This window comes from Neofelis nebulosa, chromosome 4 (assembly GCF_028018385.1).
Source record: "Neofelis nebulosa isolate mNeoNeb1 chromosome 4, mNeoNeb1.pri, whole genome shotgun sequence".
NCBI lineage: Eukaryota > Metazoa > Chordata > Mammalia > Carnivora > Felidae > Neofelis > Neofelis nebulosa.
In genome coordinates, this window is record NC_080785.1 from 65,425,354 (window position 1) to 65,447,347 (window position 21,994).

At 34.7% G+C, this 21,994-nt stretch overlaps 1 protein-coding gene across 4 annotated transcripts in view; it reads right to left on the bottom strand.

Moving 5' to 3' along the window:
• PHF14 (PHD finger protein 14) overlaps positions 1–21,994 on the bottom strand; it is a 214,800-nt gene that overhangs the window by 37,583 nt on the left and 155,223 nt on the right. The window contains exon 18 of one of the 4 annotated variants that reach the window (XM_058724984.1): positions 3,784–3,822. The exons of the other annotated variants lie outside the window; for them this stretch is intronic. Coding sequence (XP_058580967.1) covers positions 3,799–3,822 — 24 coding nt within the window. The 3' untranslated portion in view covers positions 3,784–3,798. Of the gene's footprint in view, positions 1–3,783; positions 3,823–21,994 lie in introns of those variants that run through there. 4 annotated transcript variants of the gene reach the window in all.

Below are 21,994 nucleotides of genomic sequence, written 5' to 3' on the forward strand. Positions count from 1 at the left end.
CCAGAAGGGTCTGTGAACTCATGAAACCACAAGATCATGACCTGAGACAAAACCAAGAGTTGGACACTTTACCGACTGAGCCACCCAGGTGCCATCTTTTTTTAAAAAGTTTATTTATTTTGAGAGAGAGAGGGAGGGAGGGAGGGTGAAAGAAAGAGAAAGAACAAGTTTGGGGGGCGGGCAGAGAGAGGGAGAATCCCAACCAGGCTCTGCACTGTCAGCACAGAGTCTGATGCAGGGGGCTTGAACTCATGAACCATGAGATTATGACCTGAGCCAAAATCAAGAGTCAGATGCTTAACCAACTGACCCACCTAGGAGCGCCCAACTTCCCTGGCATCTTAAAAGTAGGTTTAACTATGTAATTTATGAAATGTAAGCTGGAGTGATATGTGTGTAAGTTTCCAAACATAATTTTAAAAAGCCATTCTGCAATTTGCCATATTTCCTGCTACAGTACCAAGGACTACCTATGTTGAAATAAAACTGCCTTCAGTTTCGGTCCCCAAGTTACTAGGATGTGCAGCATCACTCTGCCAATCTGTATTGATATGTTATTTTGCATGAGAATTCAACTTGTGTTAATCCAGTAAAATTTTGAGATTTTTGGGTTTGTGTTGCATAACTTAGCCTATCCTCACTTACATTCCTATCAAATGCTACCTAGTTTTCATAATTACATTCAAATGATGTATTATCCACCCAAAGGGCCAGATTCATGCCTTATTATCTTAGTATATGTCAAGTACCTAGTGCAGTATGTGGCATACCTTTGAATACAATACAGATTTCATTCAATAACATAAGGTTACTCTTGCAGACATATTGGTAGGGCTATGATGAGAAAGAAAATACCTTTATAAATAAGACTGTTTCTTCTCAATTTATGTACAAAAAATATGAAATATAGCTATTTTTTAAGATTAATTTTACCCTCTTAGACAATGCCAGTGTTCTTCGTTCTGGAGAAGACAATTTCTTTTTAATTTAAAACTGTATCTCTACTTCAAAGAAATTTACTATAATCAACAGGTACTTGTAGATATTAGCAGAAATGCTGAGTGAACTAGACAGGGATAGAAACTATTCTGAGAAAAGATATTATTTTAAAGTTGCTGAACAGATATTTTCTTATGTCTTTTACTCTTGGCCTTTTATACATATTTGGGTCATGGCTGGCAGAAATTTACATTTTCAGACAGCGTTTGTTGTTTCAACAAATAGCCTTGGGCATGTAAGGCAAAAAAATAGAATCTGAACTATTTCCATTGTCATTCAACAAAATAAAAGTTTAGAAAGTAATTTTAGTAACAACTAATAGGAAATAAGCTAGCAGTGAAGGACCACTAGAAACAATTTTAATTTATCTTAGAAAAAATTATGTGTAACTTTGAAACTCCCAGTCTTCAAGAAAGTATGAAAGAAATATTCTGTCCCATTCGCATTTGTAATCTAGCTCATAAAAAGAACCTCCACATAAAAAGATGAATAAGAATGCAAAGAAACCTCTACTGAATGCCAAATGAATAGTCTAGCAAAGAAATGAAAAAGAAATCAGTCTGGTACTAAAGACTGTAGAGAAACTAGGACTTAAGCTGAAAGAGAGCTATCTGTAGTATTAGTGTGGAGGCAGATTACAGATAGCCTTGAAGTCAAGGTTAAACCCTGATGTCTGCCCTACAGTATGGACAATGGAGAACTCCTTCCTTGAGTTTTTTATCCTGGAAGGACAAGTGAAAAATAATCTTTCAAAAAGACTGATTTGGAAAAAGTGTGTATAATGGCTTACTGAGAATAGAAAACCAGATTTTGAAGGGAAGGATGATTTTTGGAAGAACAAAAACAAACATTTTTTTTTTCTTCTGAGACAGGAAATAAGAGACTGAGGTAGAGAGTAATGAAAATTGAATTAGGAAAAGTATGAAAGACTATTTCTCAAGTTGAGAAGGGAGAAGATGGGGATACAGGCCCTTTTCCTCAGTGAAGTTAAGAGATAGAGTCCTCTTGAAAAAATGAGGATGCTGGGAATGAAACAGACTTGAGATATGTGGCAAAGATTTGAAATAGCTGCCACAAGAAATCTGATAAGGAGCTCACAAAAGACAGCAATGAGATGTGGTTTAATGTAGGAGGCATAAATTTGTAGTGAATCTAGATTCCCAAGTTCTTCCAGTTATTTCTGGCCAGAACAAAAAAACAGTTAAGATGAAACAATACAATGGATCCAGAGGGGCTCCTGGGTGCCTCAGTCAAGTATCTTACTTCGGCTCAGGTCATGATCTCACAGTTCAGGGATTTGAGCTCTGTACTGGGCTCTGCACTGACACTGCGGATCCTGCTAAGCATTTTCTCTCCCTCTCTCTCTGTCCCTCTCCCGGCTCACTCACTCTCTCTCTCTTTCAAAATAAACTTAAAACCAAAACAAAACAGAACAATGGATTCAGAGAGAGCTGGGGAATTATAATAGAGGGCTCTAATGTTTTTTTCTAAAGTATACATTAAATGCCAAAAAACAGGTTTCATTTATATATATATATATATATATATATATATATATATATATATATATATATATATATTTATTTTTGAGAGAGTGCAAGCTGGGGAGGGATAGAGAGGAGGGACAGAGGATCTGAAGCAGGCTCTGAACTGACAGCAGTGAGCCCGATGTGGGGCTTTAACTCATAAACCGTGAGATCATGACCTGAGCTGAAGTCAGATGCTCAACCAACTGAACCACCCACATGCCCCTCAAAAATTGTTTTATTTTTTTTTTTTTCAACATTTTTTTTTTTTTTTTTTTAAATTTATTTTTGGGACAGAGAGAGACAGAGCATGAACGGGGGAGGGGCAGAGAGAGAGGGAGACACAGAATCGGAAACAGGCTCCAGGCTCCGAGCCATCAGCCCAGAGCCTGACGCGGGGCTCGAACTCACGGACCGCGAGATTGTGACCTGGCTGAAGTCGGACGCTTAACCGACTGCGCCACCCAGGCGCCCCTCAAAAATTGTTTTAAAAAGAGAGGGATAAAATCAAAAGGAAGAGGAGGGCCTAGGGACCTTGAAGAGCTGAGGAACTGGTAGAGAGTATGTGAAGAAGTGACAAAAACTAAAAAAAAAAAAAACAAAAAACCTTGATTTGAGTCATGGTGACAGGATATTTGACATACTTACATTAAAGGATTCATGGCTTGGGTGAAATCTGCTCTCTCTGTATATCATAAATGGTCTGAAATTTCATTTTTTAAAGATATGCACTGATAAAATACTTCAGAAAATATTTACTTCAAAGCCTTACACACAAAAAAATTGGTCTGACAATTCATTAGAGAAGCCTGAAGACAGTAAAGGTGAGATAAGAAAGAAAGGATTTCTTTAGAAGAGATGTTTTAAAGGGAGTCCCTCTATGAGAGGAATTTTCTGAAAAGTACTCTGAGCGTTTCCCCCTACAAGTCTGAGGGTCACAGAGACTGAGTGGTGATCCGCGTCTGTCTAGCTGTAGTGGCAGAGCAGCAAAAAAAAAAAAAAATCAGGGCCACAGATGGAATGACTGTCTTTCTGAGCTTACAGAGCAAGAGTGTGTATGTGCTTATCTTAGGAATAATGATGAGATGTGAAAGAGAGAAGACTCTGGTTATCTAGAAAGGGATCTAGCTAGAGAGGACAGCCTATTGGGAATGAGGTGATACCAAGCAAAGAAGAGACAAAAGGAACTTCAGTTCTGAAAATGAGTTGTAAGAAACACACAGGAGAAGGCATCCATCTCTTACTCACATAAGGAACTGCAGGTAGGCAAGTCCTAACAATGAGAAATCACCAAAACCTAGAAAAGAAAGCAGCAAAGAGTCGAAGTTCAGAATGGCCCCCATCAAACTCTAGATTTTCTAGGTTGAAGCAGGCCTGAGCTGGTGAGAGGAGAAGTTTTAACTGGTTGAGAGAATGAAGCCTTGACATTAAACTAGACTAGATTTACACACACACACACACACACACACACACACACACACACAAATAATCCCTTAAGGAGACTGGAAACACCATGAGATATGCCCTGGAGTCACTGGAGAAAAGAAGATTCAGCGGAGCTTGTTTAAAGGCACTAGGAAGAAAGAATTAAGTTGCTTTCTGTTTGTATCTGGTGTTAAATTCAAGAACAAAATCTATTTATATCTGAATAAAAATGAAAGACTACTATTTTACAAATAGGAATCCGAATAGTCCTTTAACGTGGAAAACAGATAAGATCACTTCTATTGTCTTTTACACTCTTCATTTAAAATTAGTTTGAATACTGGTATCAATTTCAGACTGCAGGATTTTTTTTTCTCAAATTGCTATGGTGAGTAAAAACTACTAATATTAATTTAAAAAGCAACTAACCATATTTGACCCTATAAGATTACTATCCTAGAGAAGGTTTTTTTGTTTGTTTGTTTGTTTGTTTTACTGATAAAGGACCACGAACACTTAGAGTATTGATTACACCTCAGGGAAAACTGAGGAGGGGAGAAAGAGTAGGAAAAAAAGAAAAAATTGGGGGATTTTGGAACAGCTAAATCATAAAATTTATTTCACTGCAAAAATTAGATTCTTGAGTAGTAGACTTGGGAGCACTCAAAAAGAAATGGAGAATAAAATGGTACTTAATGTAGTCATGCTGCAAACAGGTTAAAACTGCTACACTGTCACTAGATGTCAGAGAGAAAAGGTAGACAAGTGTCTAAATCATAGGGCACTTCGCCTTCTTGTAAAAGAGCAGAATGTTTTCTGAAAATATCTATTTCATTCACAATCCTAAAATGACTTCCAGTGGGGACAAATTAATAACTGATAACTAAATTTAATGAGTAGATACTAGAATAAATTTTAAATTGAGTTATTAAGTAATGATTTTGTTATTGTTGTTGAAACTGCCGCATTAACATAAGGAAATAATGCTGAAATACCTTATATTCATGAATTGCTTTAAGTTACCTATCTGTGCTTTGGAAACTGATTCACAGGTATCTGGTCATCTAAACCTAGAAATCTGATTCTAGAAATAGAATTCACACAATACTATAATGCATAGTCTTTGAAAGTTGAGAAAATAGTCTAGTCCCTCAGGAACACAAAAGTGAACTAATAAAAATGAAGTGATGCAGCCTGAACTTTTCAAAGTGATTCTTAAAAATTGTAACCTCTATATGCATACTTTAAAGAGTTTTCAAGCCAGTGAACCAGATAATCATTTGTAGCCATTATTGAAGGTACATTTAACAAAAAACCATCTTAACTTCAATGAAGATATAACACTACAACATAAACCTTTAAGAAACCTTCAGAGAAAACATTAAAATAGATTGCATCTTAGGTGACCAGAGTTTAAATTTAGCATATGAATATAGTTCAGAGGAAAAAAAGAGAACAATATATTAAAGCTAAAAAAACTTGTAGAACTGAAATCACTTCAGAACCAAGAGGGCTATGGGAGGTCACAGGTAGAAAATGGTAGAACAACATAGTTACACATATGGATCTTTATCTGAGGGGGATATCTTTATCTGAGGAGGGGGACATTTTTTAACTTCAATTATAGGTTAGGTGACAATTTTCTATTCTCTGGATGAAAAACAAAAAAAATAGCAAAAGAATTAACCCAAATGAATCTAAATCATATTATAATTAGGATCTGATCCACTTACAGGTATTCTTTTTGAATAAGAGTTTTTTCTGTAAAAGAATGCTGATATTAAAAAATATATATACAAAATCTTTCAATTTGTACACAAAGTGGCTGACACTGAACAAATCAGAATATTCTTAGACTATCTTCGCAAAGAAACTAAACGTGGCTGGTTTTAGTTTCTTTTCACAGTACAGATTTTCAAATTTCACAATTCATGATAAACATTAAGATATAATATTTGATGCAGAAAAAGCATTTGACAAAATACAACATCCTTTCTTGATAAAAACCCTCAAGAAAGTAGGGATAGAAGGATTATACCTCAAGATTATAAAAGCCATTTATGAAAGATCCACCACTAATATCCTCAACAGGGAAAAACTGAGAGGTTTCCCCCTAAGGTCAAGAACACGACAGGGATGTCCACTATCATCACTGTTATTCAACATAGTACTGGAAGTCCCAGCCTCAGCATTCAGACAAACAACACAAAGAAATAAAAGGCATCCAAATCAGCAAGGAGGAAGTCAAACTCACACTTTGTAGAAGACATGATTATCTATGTGGAAAACCCAAAAGACTCCAGAAAACAACTCCTAGAACTGATCCATGAATTCAGCAAAGTCACAGGATATAAAATCAATATACAGAAATCAGCTGCATTTCTATACACCAATAATGAAGCAGCAGAAAGAGAAATCAAGGAATCGCTCCCATTTACAATTGCACCAAAAATCATAAAATAACTAGGAATAAACCTAGCCAAAGAGGTGAAAAATCTGTACACTGAATGAAAACTATAGAAAGCTTATGAAAGAAAATGAAGACATAAAAAAATGGAAAAACATTCCATGCTCACGGATTGGAGAACAAATACTGTTAAAATGTCTATACTACCTAAAGCAATCTACACACTCAATGCAATCCAAATAACACCAGCATTCTTCACAGAGCTAGAACAAACAATCCTAAAATCTATATAAAATGACAAAAAACCTCAAACTGACAAAGCAATCCTGAAATAGAAAACCAAAGCTGGAGGCATCACAATCCCAGACTTTAGCCCATATTACAGAGCTGTAATCATCAAGACAGTATGGAACTGGTATAAGAACAGACACATAGATCAATGGAACAGAATAGAGAACCCAGAAATGGACCCACAGGTATATAGCCAACTCATTTTTGACAAAGCAGGAAAGAATATCCAATGGAAAAAAGACAGTCTCTTCATCAAATGGTGTTGGGAAAACTGGACAGCAACATTCAGATGAGTGAATCTGGACCACTCTCTTACATCATACACAAAAATAAACTCAAAATGGATGAAAGACCTAAATGTAAGACAGGAAGCTAACAAAATCCTAGAGGAGAAAACAGGCAACAAACCCTGTGACCTTGGCCACAACATCTTCTTACCTGATGTGTCTCTAGAGGCAAGGGAAACATAAGCAAAAATGAACTATTGGGACTTCATTAAGATAAAAAGCTTCTGCACAGTGAAGGAAACAATCAGCAAAACTAAAACACAACTGACAGAATCGGAGAAAATATTTGCAAATGACATCAGATTAAGGGTTAGTCCAAAACTATAAAGAACTTATCAAACTCAACACCCAAAAAACAAATAATCCAGTGAAGAAATGGACAGAAGACATGAATAGACATTTTTCCAAAGAAGTCATCCTGATGGCTAACAGACACACATCATCAAGGAAAAGATGCTCAACATCACTCATCATCAGGAAAATACAAATGAAAACCACCATTAGATACCACCTCACACCTGTCAGAATGGCTAAAATTAACAACTCAGGCAACAACAGACGTTGGCGAACATGTGGAGAAAGAGGAAACCTCTTGCACCACTGTAGAGAATGCAAACTGCTGCGGCCACTCTGGAAAATAGTATGGCGGTTCCTCAAAAGACTGAAAATAGAACTATCCTATGACCCAGCAATTGCACTACTAGGTATTTATCCAAGGGTTACAGGAGTGCTGTTTCAAAGGGGCACATGTACCCCAATGTTTATAGCAGCACTATTGACAATAGCCAAGGTATGGAAAGAGCCCAAATGTCTATTGACCAACGAATGGATAAAGATGTGGTATACATATACAATGGAATATTACTGGCAATCAAAAAGAATGAAATCTTGCCATTTGCAACAATGTGGATGGAACTAGAGTCATCAGAGAAAGACAAATATATGACTTCACTCGTGGAATTTATGATACAAAACAGATGAATATAAGGAAAGGGAAGCAAAAATAACATAAAAACAGAGAGGGAGACAAATTATAAGAGACTCTTAAATACAGAGAACAAACTGATGGTTGCTGGTGGGGTGTTGGGTCGGGGGATGGGCTAAATGGGTGAGGGGCATTAAGGAGACACTTTTGGGATGAGCACTGGGTATTATATGTAAGTGATGAATCACTGAATTCTATTCCTGAAATCATTATTATACTATATGTTAACTAAGTTGGATATAAATTTACAAAAATAAAAAAGAATTCAGCCAAAAAATATATAAAATAAATAAATTAATTTAAAAAAAGATATAATATTTGACTCAGGAAAAATATAGTATTTAATGCCTAATAAAAAATTCACTTTTAGATCCCTTTCCCTCACCTCCTTCCAAGCACAACAGATTAGATTCTGCTGGGTCTACATATATCATCCATATTATCAAGTAGTAGCTCCCCTAACACAGATACTCATTTCATTGAATTATGAAGGGCCTTGAGAAGTTATGGTCTGTCTTCTACACCTTACGGTAGGACCATCTTTAATTAATCTGTTTTAAGAATTACCTCTAGGCTTTATTCCCCTTTTCACTAGAAAGACCCAAACAGATCCCACTTAATAAAGGTATTTTTCATTTTCCTATTACTAGTGGTGATTATTTATAATAGAAAAATTATCTGAGTTTCTACACTATGAAAATCTACAGTGGCCTCAGGACAAAATCCAATTTGAGGATCTCATGCAACAAGGAATAAAAAATACCTACTTCAGCATATATGAAAGGAAGTTTCTAAAACACAGCCTCCAGAATCAGGCAGATCTGGGTTTGAATCACGGTTATACCCACTGCATACATAATCCTTAACTTCTCTGAATCCTAATTTTTTCCCCACAGAAAGGGAGATAAAAACAGTAACTACCTTAAAGACTGTGGTGAGAATTAAATGAGATTATACATTTTAAGTACTTAAATAATGCTAGGTACAAAGAGGTCCTCAATGAATATTAACTGCTATTATTATTTCTAAAATGATACACTTTTATTTTGAAAATGTTCATATTTTTTGACCCAGCAATTAAACCAACAGTATATCTATGCAAGGAAATGCACAGTACTTAAAAACTTAAAAGTCTGGTTAGAGAAAAATATCTAAAATGTAGAAAATGGTCACATACACAATTGCATAATTTGCCATTATATGACAAAATGTATAATATGAATGCAATTTTTAATGGATAGGTTGTAGTACGATATACTACTGAAACATGAGCAGAAATGTAATGCCTATAGGTATTATAATAGAAGTAATTTTAAATATTTTCTTTGTTTTTTAAAATTTTCCAAATATTCTACAATGATCATGTATTACATTTATAAGAAATTTAAAAAATGCATAATATGTGTAATTTCTTTTCTGACTCCAATTTTCTCCAGAAAAGCTGACTCACAGGAAAAAAAAATAAGAAAGATAAGCATACATTTTTTAAAGATTTTATATAAAGGATGTTTGTTTTTATTACATTAAAAACTGCTAGTTTGAATTATTACTCTCTGGCATTAGAGTTAAACAAAACTCAAAGTATGACAACTCAATTATAGCATATTTAGTCATATGTCCAGAACAATATTTCACTTGGAGATCAAGTTGATATGTACTCTGCTACTTAAACACTAAACTTACAGTAATTTTTTAAATGTTTTCCCTGACTTTATTGAGATATAACTGATATGTAACATTGTGTAAGTTTAAGGTGTGCAGTGTATTGACTTGATATACATATATTGCAAAATGATTACTACTATTGTGTTAGTTAACACCTCCATCACATCAAATAATTACCATCTTTTTTTTTTTTTGTGGTGAGAATGCCTAAATCTACTTTTTTAGTAACTTCAAAGTGTATTCTTAACTCTGATTACCATGCTGTTCATTAGATCATCAGAACTTTTTCTGCATTCAAAGTCATTACACCATTTTATATACCCACCCAAAACTCACTTGTTCATTCTTCCTGTTAGAAGTTGCTACTGTAAGATTTTTTTAGCTTTTCCTCAGGAGACCACTAGATAGTGGCAACAGAAAACTAAAAGTTATTGGTGAATTTATCACATTATGTCTTTAATTATTATACAAAGGATATTATTTTTATTCTTTAAAATGTTTATTTTTTTTTTGATGGGGGAAGGGAGACAGGTGAAATATGACCTGAATTGAAATCAAGTTGGATGCTTAACCTACTGAGCCACCCAGATACCCCTCAAAGGATAATATTTTAAAAGTCAGAAAGTCTCCCTTGATGAACATCAACTCATTAAAAGTAGATAGATCATTAAATCCTAAATGCCATGTTTTCCTGTAGCAAAATTGGGTGTGGTACTTAGCTTTGGGTATGGATGCTGTCACCTGCAAAGTAAGAAAAGACAGTGAAAAGAAGCCTATCAAAAAACCCAAAAGATATGGTCTGCTAAGAAGGGAGAAAACCCAGAGAAAATAAGTTCACTGAAAGGCAAGGAAGGAGTCTGCAAAAAAGGAGCAAGTTACCAATAGTATCAATTGCTGCAAAGAAGCAGAAAAAAAGATGAAGCAGAGTAACTGAGGAAGATTCTCGATGGGGGAAAACTGAATTTATAGCTCAGGGAAGATACCTATGATGTTGCTGTGCAGTTCCAGAACTCATAAAGAAGAAAGGGAATATGGTATATTAGTAACCCAGGAATGCTACTGTACTGAACCTGAATCAGGTATCATCAATCTACCTTGATCCTGCCTCGGGCGGGGCAGGGGGGTTGAAAGATAGTCCTATTATGAACAGTAAAGTGTGTAGGTATGATAAGTGAATATTTCAAGTAGAAACAAAACTATGTGTAAGAAATTTAAAAGAAATGAGGGTCAAAAGCAGTGGTTCTTAAACTTTAATTATCACCTGTGGTGCTTATAAAAATGCTAATTCTTGAGTAGCATTCCAGAAATACTGAGTTAGTAGGTCTGTATGAGGCCTTCCAAACTGCAAATTAAACAGTACTTTAGAAGATCCTGGTGCAGGTGGTTTGTAGGCTTTGAGGAAAAATCATTAACATTTGGGCAATGTGAGTTGACAAGTGATGAAAATGTCAAATTATGATGTAAATCAGAAAACTGAAAATTTTTTTTTGTAAAGTAAAAGAAGTAATAAAGTGATGTTCACCTAACCTATTAAAATTAGTTAAGGGTGGTTCTGGGGTCCTGTCAAAATAAGAAGTGAAGCTAATAATTTAATATGGAGCAGGACTGGACTAGGCTGGGGCCTGTGGGAGGATAGTGTGGACCACAGTCTTATAATTTGCTTTACTTAGCATTTTACCAATGGAAAAGAAGTTAAAAACAGCATATGTGATAGTCCCAAAAAGAGATAGCCAGTTTTTAAAGTAACATGAAGATAAACAGAGAAATTTATATGCTATGGCTAAATAAATATATGTTATTAATAGTTTCTTCTACTGGAAATCAGGGAAGTGGGTAGCAGAGAGGGGAAGAAATATGGGTTGTAAAGCAGGGCTCTGAAGAAGTTACATGTATAAATCACTACCCTTTGACTCATACATGTAAAGCACATATTTGAGATCTACTTTTCCAAACGAAATGCATTACTAGCATCTGAGAGTAAGTATAAATTTCCTTACTTAAGAAAGAGGCTTTCTCTTGGCATAAATGCTGTAAGACATATTGAAGGCATATAATCATGTTATGAAATTCCAAATATGTTTACACAGTATGCTCTAAAAGTTAATAACCTGAATTTCCAGACTCCACAAAGAATGTGAAAATGCTAGCCCAGAACCTCTCACATTTCCATCCTTTGGAAGTTTTCAAACATTTATATGGTAAAAGAATGTGCTGCTGATATATATGCCTGTTCTCTAAAAGTCATTTGTTAGGCTTGATGAAACCTTTCATTATCAAAAACTGTATACACTTTGACAAGGTAGACTCATAAATTATCTTACACCTGTCTTCAATGATTTGTTACTTTTAAATTTTATTTTATTTACTTTTTATTTTCATTTCATTTTCAGGTTTATAGTTTTCATGACCTTCACAAGGAAATAATACCCCTCTCCAGTCTATGAGAAATTTCTTGGGTATTTCTTTACCTATTAAAAAGTATATCTTTAGTTAAAAACAAGTTTCCATTTATGTCTTTTTCTATATGTAGAAACATATATCAGTTATGTCTTTTTCTATTGTTCAATACTTGGTAGAGCCAACGTTTTAAATATGACAGTAAACTGCTACTTTTTAAATATCAGCCTTCTACTTACAAAGTAAAATAAATACATTAATGTATGATCTGTTCAATTCATAGAGGACTTTAATTCTATATTTAATGCGAAATAGTCATTACCATCAATATTAAAGAAAAAACTATTTGTTAATGATACACAATAGATTTAGAAAAAAATACCTTATGGAATACTATAGTATATAATTTTAAAAGTTTAGAGAGCCACAAGTGCCTTAGTTTAAAAACCAGATTAATTATAAAGATAACTTTCCATTACCTCTTAACCCTAGCAAGAAATTAAAGCAAATGGACTTTTCTTTGTGAATGAAAATGTTAGACATGACCTTACTCTGTTTCATGTGAAAGGGACAAGAAAGATTTTTACCTGGTGTGTGAAGACAAAAAGTAAAACACAGAAAACTGCTCTTCAGATTACTTTTTAAAAACATTTTCTACATTTGAAAATCAGGACATTAGCACCAATTTTGAATTTTTCCCTGTGTAATTAAAATGCTCACTTAATTTTTTTGAAGTTTATTTTTATTTATTTTGAGAGAAAGTGAACATGTTTGCACAAGTGGTAGAGGGGCACAGAGAAAAGAGGGAGAGGCAGAATCCCAAGCAGGCTCCACACTGTCAGCATGGAGCCCAATGCAGGACCCAATCCCACGAACCATGAGATCACGAACTGAGCCAAAACCAAGAGTTGGAAGTTCAGCTGACTGAGCCACCCAAGTGCTGCTAAAATGCTTGTGTATTTTTAAGAATTAGAAGGGATGTCATTTACTGAGTATCTCCAATATTCCAAGTATTGCCATTAAGCCTTTCACAAATAAGCAACCTGAAGCTCACTGAACTGAAACAACTTACTAAATTTCACAAGCATTGTAGGGGCACCTGGGTGGTTCAGTTGGTTGAGCATCTGACTTTGGCTCAAGTCATGATCTCATGGTTTGTGAATTCGACTCCCACATTGGGCTCGCTGGTGTCAGGGCAGAGCCCACTTTGGATCCTCTGTCCCCCTCTCTCTCTGCCCTTCCCCTGCATGCGCTCTCTCAAAAATAAATAAACATTAAGAAAAGAACTATAAATTGCACAAGCATTGTAAATAATTAATATCTGAACCCAGTTTGTTTCTTTTCAGAATTCATAAAGCTCTTTATTCTACAATGTATTGTGTACTTTCACTTTCTGTATACCTTAAATAACTCTATTTTGTTACTCAACAATGCCTCAGATTATAAGAAACCCCATAAATTTAATAGCAAATTTTTAAGAAAAAATATTATTACTTAAAAAATATAAACTGCTTACAGACACCCTAATTTCAGAAATGTCAAAAAATGAACATGTTAAAATGTAAGAAACATGGCATAACATACATTGACTATGCCTCCAACCCCTAATATCTTATCAATCTTGGTAAAGATTCTATCAGAATGTCTAGATTAGAATTCTTAAATATATTTGATTTCAGAACTCAATTCCATTAACTTTCAGAGTTTATTCTTTTGTTTTTCTTAGCCTAGATCTGAAGAAGTCTGTCTTAGTTGTAGGTAAAGGGTACTACCTACACCACAATATGTAGCTTAGAAAGATTACTTTTTAATAGATAATTCTATACAATGATGAAATAATTAAAATAAATATTTAATAAATTACAATATGAGATCTCACTCTGTGTTTTGAAGCTAGGAGTTAAGCCTTCCCCATTATTTCCTTTAGCTTCACAAGTCTGAGAACGGGCTAGCCTTTTTCTTTTTTAAAAAAAATTTTTTTTTCCACGTTTTTATTTATTTTTGGGACAGAGAGAGACAGAGCATGAACGGGGGAGGGACAGAGAGAGAGGGAGACACAGAATCGGAAACAGGCTCCAGGCTCTGAGCCATCAGCCCAGAGCCTGACGCGGGGCTCGAACTCATGGACCGTGAGATCGTGACCTGGCTGAAGTCGGACGCTTAACCGACTGCGCCACCCAGGCGCCCCGGGCTAGCCTTTTTCAACTAGGACCATCTCTTTAGAGCAAACAGTATCTCTCACCCTCAAATCATCTATAAATACTGGAATAACAAGTTTACATAACTAATGTATTCTACATTCTTTCTTAATTATTACATTATATATAATCCAAATTTAATAATGCTGGGTTAATAGGTAAAAATATTATTAACTTTTTAAAATCTGTAATGAAAATCCTTCAGTCTACCAGATTTTTTGTAGGTCACTTTTCCCTCCAACATAATATAAAAGTAAAAAAAAAACTATTTTAAAACTAAAGGATAGTATAAAGTTGGTGAGTTTTGAAAGGCATTCCCATGTATGGCACCCTACTGTACTTTGATTAATTATCTCTCAGTTATGAGTTAGTTTCTTATCACATATGGTATTCCACAGCATGCTATGCAAACGCATCAGGCCCACATGCCATCTAAATTAGAAAGTGGCTTGGTTTTTCCAGTTTGTAGTAAATGTAACTTAAAAAGTGATTTAGTGTTTCAATTTTGAAAATTATCAATATGAAAGAATTGTCTAGTTTTAGAAGTCCCAGTCATTTTTTTTCTGTGAATATGAAGTTCAAATACATACACGTGTATGTCATAAACACTAACACACTGTACCTGGAGGAGAGAAATCATATGTACAAAAAGATTCTTAAGGAATACCTGACCATGACATATTGAAGTATACCAATACACTTAACATGTATTACATAGTCCCCATGGAAATTACTACAGAACTAAACAGATCAGTATAGATTCCAATTCTATTATGAAGAATAACCATAAACAGTCTTTGTTTGGCTAAAATTATTACTTGATAAAATATTACCTAGGAATAGGTTTCAGAAAATGTCTAGGACAATCAAAGAACCTTTTTAAGCAAGCAATAATGACAAAAAATAAGTTCAGTTTGTCCATAAATGTTCAGTTTAAAAAAATACACTCTACTTTTTAAAAAAAACAGGGGCGCCTGGGTGGCGCAGTCGGTTAAGCGTCCGACTTCAGCCAGGTCACGATCTCACGGTCCGTGAGTTCGAGCCCCGCGTCAGGCTCTGGGCTGATGGCTCGGAGCCTGGAGCCTGTTTCCGATTCTGTGTCTCCCTCTCTCTCTGCCCCTCCCCCGTTCATGCTCTGTCTCTCTCTGTCCCGAAAATAAAATAAAAAACGTTGGAAAAAAAATTTAAAAAAAAAAATAAAAAAAAAAAATAAAAAAAAAAATAAAAAAAACATAGTATCATCTATAATTAGTAAAATTCTTAATGGCTATTACTTCTTACTGAATTCATACATCATTGTTACTAGTCTCAAAGTACAATACTCAGAAACTAAGGGCTTAAATAAGATATTTATACAAACGATTTTGCGGAAAATGCTAGAGTTCAGGCATATAATAGAGTTCAGGCAATACCTTGAACATAACCCAGATGTAAAGCAGAAGATAACTGGAAGATTGTGGGTTTTATCCCCCACACTAGCAAAGAGGTAATCTAAAGTTTAATATGTAACTACAGCTATCATCAAGGATAACCACACGAGTTTTAATTCTCATACTTTTAGTAAGTCTACAAACCACCAGATTTGTTCTATGGGATTCCACTGTAAGAAACTATATAAACAACTTTTCTCCAAACTTTTACATACCTGTATCAGTAAAAAAGCCAATCAGAATTCAGTAAACCTTGCTAAAGCACACTGTTGTGAGTTCTAATGCTTGTCACACAAATGCTAGAATACTGAATTAAAACAGTTAGGTGTTATGTTTTACGTAAAATGACTTCTTTGTCAACCATGCTAAATTCAGAAACTTAAAATTTAACCTAGTAAAATCCAAGAGGTCAAATGAATAGCAAAATATTTTAAAAATATTTGTTTTTAACGGGTCGCTTGTATACTTCAAATTTAAAAGACCTTTAACACCCAACATGGGGCTCAAACTCACAACCCCAAGATCAAGAGTTGCATGCTCCACCTTCTGAGCCAGCAGGTGCCCCTTAATTTTATATTTTTCATAAATTGTCATTATACATAAAATCAGACATTCACTTTCCAATATTACCAGGTTCAATTACATGTGCTAATTTAATGTACTGTGGCAAGATACTCCTTGGAAAGATTGTCTTGTTCAGTTCTTAAAGGGGCAAGATTCACACTTAGTGTTTTATTTGAAAGTGAATAGTTACCTATGCAGTTTTTACTCAACTATATCAGTTATAGAATTCTAGTTGCTTAATGCAGAAAATTGGAAAATAAAGATGAAAAAAAAAATCATACTCTCCCTACTCAGGGATTTCTAATACAAATGATTATCAAAAAGTACCACTTGCCTCAGCAGACATGCATAGCATTTGTAGTTCCAGAAAATTTTTCATAGGGATTTAGATGACATTTCTCTACATATGAATTCAATTTATTATTGCTCTACACTATATAGATCAAGTAAGAGTGAACCAAATGGAGTTCTCCAAGCTGAGACAGTTAATCTGGTAGTAGTCAGATAATGACCTGTCATGTATACTCCATGGCTTTTCACCAAACAGAGCTGAAATAAGGATGAAAAGCTAAAATTGTAACTGGCACAGCCACTGTAAAATATATGATGTATATGACTTGAATGAAGCACTCTTAAAAAATATTTATATATGTTCATTTAACCATGTCAAAATAAATGATCTTCATTTTGGGTGTGTTAACAGAAGTTGTTGAGATCTATATTAAGTGCACTCTAGGAAAAGACTGAATAGTGAATTGTGCCCTATATTTTAAAAAACTTAAAAATTAAAAAAAATACATTAAAAAAAAAAAACCTGTGCCCTATATCTAAAAAAAGTACTTAATCTACCTTGGATTTTATACATAAGTATACAACATAATTTTAAAGTAGTCTGTTGACATTTCACTTGGGTTTTGGGCATTGTGTATATTTGTTTTAAAGTTCTAAAAAAGTTAATTTTTAGGTGAGAATCTTTCTTAATAACTGAAGACTTCATAAAACACATAAAACAGATTCTTATTCTTGACTGCTCATTAAAATAATTTAGGGAGCTTGTAAAAAATATAGACGTCCACCCTCATTCCCTCTCTCACTTCTTCCTGAACAATTCAGTCTAAAGCCCATTAGGTTATAGTAAGCAAAATAGGTGTCCATGTTGGGTGGCAGTGGAGGGTGATGAGAGATTAGTTTTGTATCAGGGGACTAATTATATAAGAATATTTAAGAATAATGGGAACTAGTTTTCTGTCAGGGAGTTAGAAATATAGAAAGGGAGAAAACTGGAATGGTTTCCAGTATCTATAAAGGCAGAAACGGGTATGTGTACATATACATCTAGTCCTTCACTCTGTCTAGAAGAACTAGGAGGAATGACACTGCAGTAACAATGAGCACATCTAGTACCCACATCTTGGTTTCTAAATACTACTCTCCACTGAAAGGAACTGGAGCTCCTTGGAGAAATGGCCGGTTCTAGGACTAGGGAAAGGGAAAGTACAGTTGAGTCTGGAATATCTTTAGTAAGGAAATACTTAAAGATTGCTGGGATCATGTCAAAAGCACATAGATGCCAAGCTGAAGTGAGAGAAGGCAGTCTGAAGTGGCTTCCATTAGCCAAAACTGGGACAATTTGAAGATCAAAATAAATAATAACCAATATAATCCACTGAATAAAACAGAAAATGAAAGTCTGATGAGGATAATTTGGATAATATGGATATTTGCATAGTCTCAAGGTTAGACAAATTAATGAATTAATTAGAAAAGGGAAGAGAATGGGAGAGACTTGCAGACAGCTCCTTAGTCAAGTGATTACCATCTATGGTTCATATTGAAGTCATGTATCACCTGAAAGAATGCATACTGCATCACATCTGTGGCATTTCTTATCAAAGATGCATAAAATGAATCTAACTATAAAAAAGATTTAAAAAATACAAAGTAAGACATTCTACAAAATAACTGCCCTGTAATCTTCAAAAGTGACAAAGTCATGAAAATCAAGGAAAGAATAAGGGACTGTGCAGACTAAAGAAACATGAAAAATAAATTCAACAATGATTCTGTACTAGATCCTTTTGCTATAAAGGAAATTTCTAAGACAAATGGCAAGACTTGAATACTGAGGATTAGATGGTAATAACATTAATTTTCTGTTTTTGTTGGTTATATTTGGGGCATGAAAGAGGATGAAAAAACACAAATGCACTACATTTGTAGTGTCTGAAAGATTTTAGTACCAGTATAGAAGTATGGTCTCCAGGCATTTTTGTTGATGTGCCCCCATACTAAAAATATTTTAAATATGTATCAAAATATATTTGTGTGAAGTTAGATCATGTTCCACAGTATTAATATATTATTTACATTATAAAGCACAGACATACAAATTAAAATGGGATGTTATACAGAATTAAGTTGACTTAATTAGACATCTTGTCTATCTCTTAGGGTACAAACACTTCATTTTGGAGGCCACTAGTAAAGAGAAGTGGTAAAAGAGAAAAATATGGTAGACCTATTTAGATAGTTTCCAAAATAGGAGAAACTGAAAGAATGAGGAAAAAGTGAGGCACTGAATCAACACAGGAACAATGGAGGAAAGGAACAAAGAGCACACTGGGGAAACATTTAAGGAAGAAAACTTCTCTTAGAGGACTCAGAGAATGATTTTCTGTAAGGCACAAGGATGGGTAAGGCTTGAAGATGATTCCAGGTATTTAGGTTGGGTGAACAAATGGAACAGAGAGGGAGGAAAACTAAGAGAGAGGTGAAGAGGATGATTAAGAACATGGGGCCCCTGGGTGGCTCAGTCAGTTAAGTGTCTGACTTAGGCTTAGGTCATGATCTCATGGTTCATGAGTTTGAGCCCCACATTGGGCTGTGTGCTGACAGCTCAGAGCCAAGAGCCTGTTTTGGATTCCAACCCCCCCCCCCCTCCCCCGGCTCTCACTGTCTCTCAAAAATAAATAATCATTGAAAAAAATTTAAAAAAGAACAAAACGCATTATTTTTCCAGGCATATAATACTCATTAACATTAGTATTATGGCAACATAGTAAAAAGCAGGGGAAAAAAATTCCTAAGGCATGGTGATAGGTAGCAATGAACTAGCTGCACTGAATATAAACTTAATACACTGGCTGGATAGCTGCTGCCTTAGTCAAATGTCTTTGAAGCACAGCCTATGGGAGAAGATATGTTTTGTGCATATGTGTTTCCATGTGTTTGTATATGTGTAGATTTGTGTTTCCGTGTGTACACACATATATGTATATATCTGTGTCCACGTAGTCATTTTACATGAAACCTAAAGTGAACTTAAGTAGGTTTATAATAGGTTGATAAGTCAGAGAAAGTCTTATCATGCCATATTTCATGGGTTCAGGTAGAATAAACATTCATTCTATATACAAATATTGAATGGTTATCTTGTCATACCTGAAAATGATATTAAATTATGTGTCAATTATTTCTCAATTTAAAAAAAGTCATTCTACTTTTAGGTAAATTGTAATTAAATCAATATTATTGAAACTACACTTAGGTGTATTTTATCATGTGCTAAAACTTAAAATTATGGATTATGTTATGGTTAATCTTCTTAGACTTGAGCAGAATTTCCATAAAAGTAATAGGCAGGATTTGTGACAGAAGATTTTTGCCCTCACAAAGCCCATACGATAAACCTATTACTTAAGAGACAAAGTCACGTATAAATATATTATGCTGCTGAGAATATACATGGCATTATTTTTGTTTCCTCTGCTACACAAAATTTGGAGACAACGTTAAGAGTTAATGTTTAAAGTGCAATGTATTTTCAAGCACGTATTCAACTATATACCCTCACCTTGTATTTATCTAAAATTCTAAGCAAAATAAATAACTTACTTGGGAGTCAAATTTTTAGAATAAAAGTTAAGACTCCTTGGACTTAATAATCCTGACTACCACAGAGAAAGGAAGCTGGATATACATTTTATAGCTGTAAGAATTTTATACTTCACTCCCCCTCCCCCCGTAAATTTATTAGCAACTGATTCACTTTCCTTCTCCTGGCAGCAACTATTTTTATCTTAGTTTTCATATCATTAAAATATATGAACATGGCAAATACACACAGTATTACCTAACAAATAATAGTCCACTAAATGTAATAGAGGAAAATCAAGGACAAGCAAAGTATATTAATTTCCACTGTAGGTTTCTTTTAGGCCCTACAATGATACTAATTTTGACAGATACACTAGTTTTGACTCAGATATTAATAACATACTGATTTCTTTCTTTTTTTTTTTTTTTTTTTAATGTTTTTTTTTTTTTTTTTTTTTTTTTTTTTTTTTTGGGACAGAGAGAGAGACAGAGCATGAACGGGGGAGGGGCAGAGAGAGAGGGAGACACAGAATCGGAAACAGGCTCCAGGCTCCGAGCCATCAGCCCAGAGCCCGACGCGGGGCTCGAACTCACGGAACGCGAGATCGTGACCTGGCTGAAGTCGGACGCTTAACCGACTGCGCCACCCAGGCGCCCCAACATACTGATTTCTAAATTTAACAGCTTCTGCAGCAATTCACTGAATTATAAAACATGATATTATCTATCAATGCTTTCTTTGGACCCAAACTAGCCAATATCTTTCTAAGAAAAATGTAAACAAATTTACTACCTGCTAGTTAGGAATGAACATCTTCAACAGTGAACAAATCAGAATGGATGCAACAACAAATATTAATTAAGTTTCCAGCTTAACTATTACATTAAATTTAATTTTTTATTGGAAAAAAAGCATAACTATACAATAGTCATGTTGATATGACAAAAATACAAATCTACTTCACTGCTGTAAACCTTATAAAGTAAAATGCTATGACATTCCAAAGATTAGACACTATATTTGGACGAAATTTTGATCATGTTGGTTGTTTATTATCTCGTATTCAATCAGAGGTCAGAATACAGAAAATATATTGCAAGTTTTCTAACAATGTGCCTTCTTAATAGATTTCCATTCAGAGTAGAAGACCTATTGTCTCATAAAGAGGGAAAACAAAAACAAAAATAAAAATATCTTATCCTTCTCAATGGCTACTGGCATCCTACTGCGTTAAGAAATATATGATAGGGGCATCTGGGTGGCTCAGTGGGTTAAGCATCTGATTTTGGTTCAGGTCATGATCTCAAGGCTCATGAGTTCGAGCCCCACATTGGGCTCGCTGCAGTCGCTGCTTCAGATCCTCTGTCTCCCTCTCTCTGCCTCTACCTGGCTCGCACTCTCCCTCTATCTCTCAAAAATAAACAAACATTAAAAATGTTTTTTAAAAGATTAAAAAAAAGAAATGTAAGATATACTCCTAACATATATATAAATAGGCCCCCTTTAATTTTCAGTATTCATTAATGTAGTTACTATATAACTTTAAGCCATTCCTTAAGCACTGTATACAATGCTACACATTTATAGTAGTACAGAACCTTTTTAAAAGAATGTACACAAAAAGGTGTATTTTTAAAGGGCAATAAATATTTTTTTAAAAGATCCTTTCCTTATTTGCTTGTTGAGAGTAGAGGAAACCCCAAACAAAAAATGTATTAGAAAAATCATATTATGGAGTGCCTGGGTGGCTCAGTGGGTTGAGCACCGACTTTTGATTTTGGCTCAGGTCATAATCTCACATGGGATCATACCCCGTATTGGGCTCTGTGCTGGAAGCACAGAGCTGCTTGGAATTCTCTCTCTCCCTCCCCTCTCCTTGGCTACTCCCCTGCTCAAATGCTCTCCCTCTCTCTCTCAAAATAAACTTAAAAAAGAAAAAAATC